General features: G+C 65.2%; 1 protein-coding gene across 1 annotated transcript; it reads left to right on the top strand.

Moving 5' to 3' along the window:
- The first annotated feature begins 3890 nt into the window (after window positions 1–3890).
- Window positions 3891–7789, top strand: LOC100478118 (endoplasmic reticulum mannosyl-oligosaccharide 1,2-alpha-mannosidase). Its single transcript, XM_034664864.1, has 5 exons — window positions 3891–4156; window positions 4606–4714; window positions 5394–5509; window positions 7081–7235; window positions 7529–7789. Exons 1-5 carry the CDS (start codon window positions 4043–4045, stop codon window positions 7776–7778), a joined length of 744 nt encoding a protein of 247 aa, XP_034520755.1. The 5' UTR covers window positions 3891–4042; the 3' UTR covers window positions 7779–7789.
- Window positions 7790–8115: the final 326 nt, after the last annotated feature.

The following is an 8115-nucleotide window of genomic DNA, read 5'->3' as shown; positions in this document are numbered from 1 at the left end:
CAGGGTCCTGCCAGCAGACGTTAGGGGAGCTGGGGCTAGGCTGTGCGAGTGGACGCTTGGGGCGTCCAATGAGGGGCTAAGAGCACCAGAGAGGGAAGGCTCTACTCCTGAGATGATGGATTCGAACCTTCGCAAGGACCCTTAGCACTAGGCTGGAACTCGCCAGGGGACGCGAGGTTGGAGGGGCCGCCGTTGTCTCGGCAGAAAACAATGACAGAACCGGGGGCGCAGGGAAGCTGCACTGCTGGGTGGGTGGGAGGCCCACACACTGACATAAACCCCGGACGCGAGGGCCACCGCTCTGCTGGGGTCCCCATGACCAGCCCGCCGTACGGTGCAGGAAGCGTCAGGAGTAGGAAAAGCCTCCACGTGGAGTTTGTGGCCCCAGGGGGAGAGTCACGCAGGCTGTAACGGAGGAAGGCTGCCACGCCAGCGTCAGGGCACTGGTGTCCTTGAGAAACCGCACCAGGGCCTGGCAGAGACTCACCAGCCAGAGCGAGCACCCGTGGCAGAGCAGGACACGGCCTCCAAGACTCAGGCCAAGAATGGTCAGGAAACGATCAAATTCCTAGACCTTCTGGAAGGATGGTAGGTTCCAAACCAAAACTGTGGACCAGAAGGAAGAAAAGGGACCTGAGGCCCCAACTGGGAGCTGGAACCTCTCCCCCATCCCCCTCAGACTGTTCCCAACACTGGCTGCTCAGTCAGAAAGGGGCCGGGGGTGCCGGGGCCAGGACACCACAGGTGCCACCTCCCCACAAGCAGCCAGGCCTGGGCCCGGGGGTGGGGCGCAGAGCAGCAGAACCACCCCTGCCCCAGGCTGCAGAGGGAAGGGGAGTCACCCATCCCTGCTCCCCACACTGTCTCTGGCCGGCATGACCTCCAGTCTCTGCCCAGGCCCCGCCTGCCAGGTGCTGGGACAGGCCTGGGCTGGGGTCCTGGACGTGGGCTGCAGTCCAGGCACCCATGGCCCCAGGACAGGCCTGGGGTAAGCGGGAAGGACTCACACAGTCCCAGGACTGTCAGTGGCAACCAGCATGCTGACAGTGACTGTCCATCGTCACACTAACGCAATGGTACTGGCCTGGCTGCAATTCAAGGGGAGAGTTCCAGTCCCCGCTCATCCTGGATGAGAACCAGGCCAGGGCTCTGCGGCCCTGACTCACTCCCAGAACTGCCAACCCCGGGGCCTGAGGGGCGGGGACACGGGTTAGTCCGCCAGGGTAGGGCCTCTCCCAACTGGTTCCATGGACCAAATGACCCCAGGCCTGCTGGGGACCAACGAGGACTCTTTGCGCTCCAGTCTGTGGGGTCCGGGCGGGAGGCAGCGGCCCCCACCTCTGCTCAGCAGAGACCTGAGGACCCGCGGCACCTCGAGCCCTACACGCGGATCCGCTCGCTGAGGAGGGCCAACCACTCGAGCTCTTCTGCAGAGGCACAGATGAGGCAACGAGAGGGAGAGGGACCGTGTCCCTCCCTCACAGGGCGCTGTGTCTAAGGTGCTGCCCCCTCCCCCCCCAGCAGCTGAACCATACCTGGGGTGAGGCTGGCGGGGGGTCATAGCCCCCCAACTTCCCACCACCCCCAACCCACACGCAGCCTGCACTCCTAAAGCCGGCTCCTCTCAGTTTCCCTCGGACGCCTCGGCTCCTCCGCCACGTCTGTGGCTGGTTCAGGCTGCTGAATCTTACGTCCCAAGAACCAGTGGGACCAATGCCAGTGTCCTCGCGTGGTGGTCCGTCAGGCTGAAGTGGAACCGGCCGGGGAGCTGCAGCCCTCGACCAGCCTGCCAGTAGCTTCCAACAGGTCCTGGTGCTCACGTTCCTCCCCTGCTCTCTGGAGGGTCCACCTGTGGGTCCACGGCCCCTGCACTGGGCCCCCGCACCCTGACCTAGGCTGGGGGAGACCGGCCGGCCCCGGACCCGAGCCCCTGCCTGGCCTTGCTGCTCCGGACCCCATGCCTGCCTTCCCCTCCGGAAAGCAACACAGGGGCACCAGCCCCCCCAAGGCCGTGGAGAGCTGCATGAACTGCAGCCTGCTGCCAACCCCGGCCCCCTGCCCCCACCCCCTCCACTGCAGCCCACATCCCCATGCAAGCTGTGCTCTCCCCAGGGGGAGGACAATCTCTGGACGGTGGATTCAGACGCAGCTGACTCCTCCAGAGGCTTGCAGGGGGCAGGAGACCTGTCCATGCATCCTGACCTGGGCATGAGGGCAGGGGCAGGGCCACGCCCAAAGCCCAGAGGAGGACTTTGCTTCCACCCAGGCTCTGCCAGTCGTTTGCAAACCTCAGAATTGAACCGCGTGCCTTAGGACCCTTCTCTCAGCTGCTCCAGGGGCAAGCAGAGGGCCCGGACAGAGGAGGGTTGGCCAAGGTGGACGTCCAAGGCCCGGGTCCTGCCCACAGCTGCTGCTCCTCACCCCCACAACTGAACGACCGTGCAACCTCTTTTCTACACTAGGTGGGAAGACTACGGAAACCGCTTGCTTTGAAGGGCACCGTTTATTTTTAAATAATTATGCCTTTACACCAAGTTTCAAACATAGCACAGGGAGGGCCCGGGTGCCCTTCACCGCCTCCCTTGAGATTTGCAGCTTACAGATCGTGGGGCGCCACCAAACCAGGAACAGGGGGAGGGAGGGCCCCGAAGTGCTTTCTCACAGGTGTGTGCTCCTGTGCCCACTGTGCACTCAAGAGGCAGGACGGGCCCCTCCGAACAAAGCTGTCCCTCAGGTTACCTTCAGAGTCTCTAGCCCCAGACGACCGATCACGACAGCACTGACTTTTGAACGACTGCCAGACTCTGATTTCCCCCAGAAGGCCGATGAGGGGCGGGGAGGAGGACGGATTTCCAATAAACTCAAGACGCCCTGATTGATCCCTGGCCTGGCCAGTGCAGTTTCTGACCGGCGCATGTCGTGGGAACCGCAACCAGGTGTCCCCGGCTCTGTCCGTGCGAGGGAACTAGAGTCCACACGCCGAGCCGCTCCTGCCCTGGGCTGTCCAGGAGTCCCCTCGTGCTCCCGCCCAGCTCTTCACCAGGGTCTCAGGGGGGCCTGAGACAACCCAGTGCGTCAGACACCTGGGGGCGGGCCCAGAACCTGCCCTCTGAGCCAGCACTCTCCGCTTGGGAGCCTGGTAACTCGCCCTCTAGTCGCCACCGTCTCCCTGCTGACGGGACGTGCAGGGAGGGAAGCATTCGGGCACCGCTGGCGCCACCAGCGGAGGCCTCAGGGACGAACCCTAGCAGGGAAGGGGACCGGAGAGCACGAGGATCTCTCCGGGGCAGGCTCAGGCAAGGCGAGGTGCCGAGCGGCGGGCACACGCGGAGATACTACAGCCGGGACTGCAGGAGGCGGCGGGCTCACCCAAGGAGCCTGGCCCGCCCAGCGCCGCGCGGGGGCCGAGTGCGAGGGGCGGCGGCGGCAAGCACCCGGCAGGGCCGGGAGCCCCGCAGACCCTCGACCCTCGGCGCTACGGGCCCGCTCCGCCCTTCCGCGCGTCCCCGGAGAGGAACCGCGCGCACAGCTGGCTGCAGGGGTCGTCATCGGGCCCGGAGGACGGACCCGGCGGGCCAGCCGTCGCCCTGCCTGGCCCGACTCCGCCGCGGCTCACCTAGCTCTGGGCGGGGGAGTCCGCCCGGGACGGGGAGTCGAGCCCCGGGACTGGGGGCCCGGGGCGCCGGCCAATCCCGGGGAGACCGCGCCGAGCCCGGGACAAGACTGCACGACGGCGGGCGAGCTATGCGCAGGCGCGCGCGGGCAAGCGCTGAGGGCGTGAGGTCACGGCGAAGGTGCGGCCGTGCGCCGGCGCAGTGGGACGTAAACACGCGCGCAGGGGCCGCGAGGGCTGGCGCAGGCGCAGTGGGGTTGGGAGGGCGCGGCGCAGGCGCATTGGCCGCGCACGCGATGGGCGGGGTGTTGACGGCGCCGCGATGGCTGCCCGCGGGTGTGGGACTAGCGAAGCCCCCGGCCCCTCTCAGAGCCCGGCCTCCTGACGCCGCCAGTGGGCGGGGCCGCCCGGGCCGCCTCCGCCGCTGTCATGTATCCGACGCCGCCGCCGGCGGCGCCGCATCGGGACTTCATCTCGGTGACGCTGAGCCTCGGCCAGAGCTACGACGGCAGCAAAAGCTGGCGGCGGCGCTCGTGCTGGAGGGTGAGGGTCCCGGCCGGGGTCCCGGGGTCCCGGGCCCAGGGGGCGGTGGAGCCGGCCTGCAGCGGTCTTTGGGGCCCGAGCTCTGCGGGGTGGGGGCGGCGCGCGGTTGCCCGCGCTGAGGGCTGTGCCAAGGGGCGGCGAGGCGGGAGCCCAGCCTGGGCCGGCGCTGGACTGTTCCCAGCGGTGTCGGGCTGCAGGGCGTCCCCCCCGCAGGCCTGGGCAGATGCGAGGTCCCGCCGGCGGCCAGAGGCCGGAGCCAGCGCGCCGGGCGCGGGAGTCTCTGCGCTGCCCGTGCGGCGGCTCGTCCATCCCTGCCGAGAGCGCACCTCCCCCGGTGCAGAAACCCGGCCTGGGGAGCTACCGGCTGTCCTCTCTGGATTGGCAGCGCTGGGAGAGTTCCCAGTTGTGTGGCTTTCAGTCAAAAGCCTCCTTCTCCTTCTCTCCCTTAGAAGTGGAAGCAGCTGTCGAGATTCCAGCGGAACGTGATCCTCTTCTCGCTCACGTTTCTGACGCTCTGTGGACTCCTGTCCTACATCAGCGTGGCTGACCAGTGGAGAGGTATCAGCTGCACGTGTGCCTTTACGTGATCTGTGCGTGTCACTGAGGGCTGACCCGGCAGAAGCGGTCTCGCGGTCCACCTTAAAGGTCACGGGGCAGAGCGTTTTAACCACGTAGCTAGAACGTGGATGTGAGTTTCCCCTTGTGGCTCGACCTCCTCTTCCTCCGTGTCTGGCGTAAGTCCCGGCATCTCCATCCCCTCTGCTCGCAGAAAAATCAAGGTCCTGAGGCCGCAAGCTCGGTCCAGGCACATCCCGTGACCGTCCGCACACGTCTTACCGTGTGTTTGGAAAGGCCCGGGCAGGGTTCTGGTGAGCATGTAGAGAATCCTGGGGGATTTCTCTGCGGAGGTCCTGGCCTTCAGCAGGAAGGTTAGGGAGCCGCTGCAGGTGGCTCAGGCCAGTGGCCCGCTTGCTACCCTTGGTAGTCCCGGGAAGGGGCGAGGTTAAGGCCGCGTATTTGTGGGGTGTGGGTTGGGCTGAAGGAGCAGAACTGCCAAGGGCTTTGAAAAAGGTGTGATTCTGTCTGGCCCTCCTCGGATTCATTTCAGTGACTTTCCCCGGGTCTCGCGATGTCCTTTCGTAAGGAATCACGCCTGCCTAGACGTGCTCCGTGACACACTTTGAACCTCCTCTGGGCTGCGTGGCCTGGTGGGGATAAAACCAGTTCTCCTCTTTAGCTGCGAATGGCCGGTCAGCGGAAGAGCGGAAGATGAGACCAGCAGATCCACCCGTCTTGCCAGCTCCTCAGAAAGCAGATGCTAATCCAGAAAACTTCCCGGGGGTTTTACCTCAGGTACTTCGGGTAAACGACACGTGGGGTCGTCACTGGGGTCCGTCCCGCAGGCATTTCAGAACAGCGTGTGGAAGAATTCTTTCTCTCACCACCTGTGTGATGTTTGAACCTCACGCTCCTTGTGCTGGGCTGACGGGATGACACTTGGGGCAGGAAGGAGGAGTACTCTTTCCTTTGTTCTTCTTGGACACCTGCTGGTGTGCCAGATGCTGTGTTAGATGGCGAGCAAAACAGACCCGTCCCTTCTCTCCAGGAGCTGCGGGCTGTGGGGAGCGGGCAGGTGGCCCGTGGCGAACATCCTGCGAGGAAAAGAGCGGTGGCCGCCAGGAGGGATAAGGCTGGCGCCGGTCCCCTCCGTCAGGGAAGCCTCTGTGCGGATGGGACACTGAATTGCTGCCTGAGGCTGAGAATCCGCTGGCTCTGGGTAGAGTCAGGAGAGCCAGGCTTGACTTGAACGAAAGTGCCCAAGGCACGGGGAGCAGGGCTTGCTCAGGGAGTTGAAGCTTCAAAGGGTCTGGATGGGGCAGGGGGCCGGGGTTGGTCCAGACCGGGCCCTACGGGGCTGCCCTGGCAAGCAGCAGGAGGCCACTCTCCAAACCGTCTCATTCAGGGACTGTGTGTAAAAAAGCAAGTTTTCTCCCTCGTAGAGCCGACAGGCGTTTCTTTTACTTCTCGCGGCTAGTCTTTTGCACACGGACTCTCCCGTACTTGTAAGGAAAGCAGAGCCAGCCTGCCACGTTTCCCCACTGAAAGACAGGTTTTCGGAGGTGTTTCAGGAGGCCCGTGATCCGGTCTCTGGTGTCCAGCAGGGGCCCGGACGGTAAGGGGTTTGTTGATACGCACACCTCCCCTGGTCCAGGCCTCCGGACAGGGAGCCCCTTGTGGAGGCCGCTTGGACTTGCTCTCTCGCTCAGACTCCAGTACTGGTCCCCAGACCCAGGTCAGCCTCGGTGCTTTGTTTGGGCCAGACCCCGTTCTCCTGGCCGCGGGGGTCCCAGCTCGGTGTCGTTTGGGAACGTCTTCACGGATGCTGCGGCTCCTGAGAAGCAGTTTTCCCGATTCCCAAGGGGGGCCTCCTTCCCGTCCTCTGTTGAGGACTGGCCGCTCCCGGGCCCCTGCACTCCGTCCCCGGACCCGGCGCCCTTCCCGTGCCACAGCGTCCCGAGGATAAAGCGCAGGAGTCCCCGGGCACGGGCCCACGACAGTGTTCTCTGCGGCTCCGTCCCCGGGACGTGGTCCTGACCCTCTCTTGCTACCTTTAGGGTCTGTGACAGCCTGGAAGCATCCGGGACCAGGAGTTTAACCCGCCATCCAGGGCTGCACCAGCCCGTTGGCTCGGTCTCCGTCCGGGCTGGTCAGGGCCAGGAGATGGCCAGTCAGGAACTCCTGGCCACATCTGTGTGTCGTGATGAAAGGCGAAAGGAATTTGCTCTGGGGCCATGTGCTGCTAGCCAGTTCACCCGCTCGGCGGGGTTGGGCCTGGCAGGGGGAGCGTCCCGGGGGGGGGCAAAAGGAATAGCAGCCCACAGGCAATTGAACTGTTTCCACCGGTGACTCTTATCTTTATCCAGAAGCCTCAAAGGCATTTCCGACGGGGACCACCCAACCTGCAGATTCGAGCCCCCAGTAAGGGCTCGAAGGACCGGAGGCAGGATGACACCAAGCAGAGGGACGAGGCGGTGGGCGACGCTCGTCAGGAAGAAAACACACAGAGAACAGTGGTCAGGTACGAGGAGCGTCAGAGAGGAGGCAGGACGTGCAGAAACGCCGAGGCCAGTGCGTCTGACGTTTTCTGAAAAGCAGAGAGGAGGAGAATGAGCACGATGTCTAAAGTACCTTTTGCTTTCAAAGCAGGCAGGATCCAGAGTGGGGACCCTGGTGGGGGCGGGGCCCTGCCTTCTCCTGCTTGTCCGGCCTGGAGTGGAGGGCGGCAGGGAGCCCCGCCGGGTGGCAGGGACCTTGGAGCGTTTGCCTGTCCGCCCTCAAGCTGGCTGACTGCTCCCCCTTCTCTCCCTGAAGCTGGAGGGGAGCGGTGATTGAGCCGCAGCCCGGCACCGAACTCCCTTCAAGAAAGGCAGAGGCCCCCCCCAGGCCTTCGTCCCAGGCCTCCAGGATTCAGAGCCAAGCAGGTAAGGCCCCACCTGCACCCTGTTGGGCCTCACCTGGACATTCTGACGGAGAGGGCGTGTGGACGCCCGATGAGCGTGCAGCGTGCAGCGCGCGCGGTGGAGCGCGCCTGCTGTCCCTCCGAGCGCTGGTCACCCTCTGACAGCCGGGCGGGCCGCAGGTCTCTTGAGAGCCTTGGGGACGACACGGGGCTCCTTCGCGGCCCATCACTGCAGCCGCGGGCTGCCCGTGTGGGCGGGAGGCTCGTTTCCCCGTCTCCTGGCCTGCGTCCGTGCCACATTGCGGGGGTGGGGCGGTGCCTGGGGAACGTGGAGACGCACCCGCCGCCTGCGTCTCCACCCAGGCCCCACGGGTCCGAACAGGCGTGCAGGGTCCTGCGTAGCGGCACCAGCGGTGGGGGGACCTTCCGGGCGCGGGCACTTCGTGAGCCCCGTGAGGCTTGTCTGCTTCGGTTCTCGCGGTGCCCTCAGGGGTCACCC

The sequence above is a fragment of the Ailuropoda melanoleuca genome, chromosome 7 (assembly GCF_002007445.2).
Source record: "Ailuropoda melanoleuca isolate Jingjing chromosome 7, ASM200744v2, whole genome shotgun sequence".
NCBI classification, from domain to species: Eukaryota; Metazoa; Chordata; class Mammalia; order Carnivora; family Ursidae; genus Ailuropoda; species Ailuropoda melanoleuca.
This window is presented reverse-complemented; position numbering and strand designations above follow the sequence as displayed.

Excerpts from the sequence above, each read along its gene's own strand:
- LOC100478118 (XM_034664864.1), top strand. The coding sequence starts at position 4,043 with ATGTATCCGACGCCGCCGCCGGCGGCGCCGCATCGGGACTTCATCTCG. Across the intron at positions 4,715-5,393 it reads CGTGGCTGACCAGTGGAGAG|CTGCGAATGGCCGGTCAGCG; the intron begins GTATCAGCTGCA and ends TCTCCTCTTTAG. Across the intron at positions 7,236-7,528 it reads ACACAGAGAACAGTGGTCAG|CTGGAGGGGAGCGGTGATTG; the intron begins GTACGAGGAGCG and ends CTCTCCCTGAAG.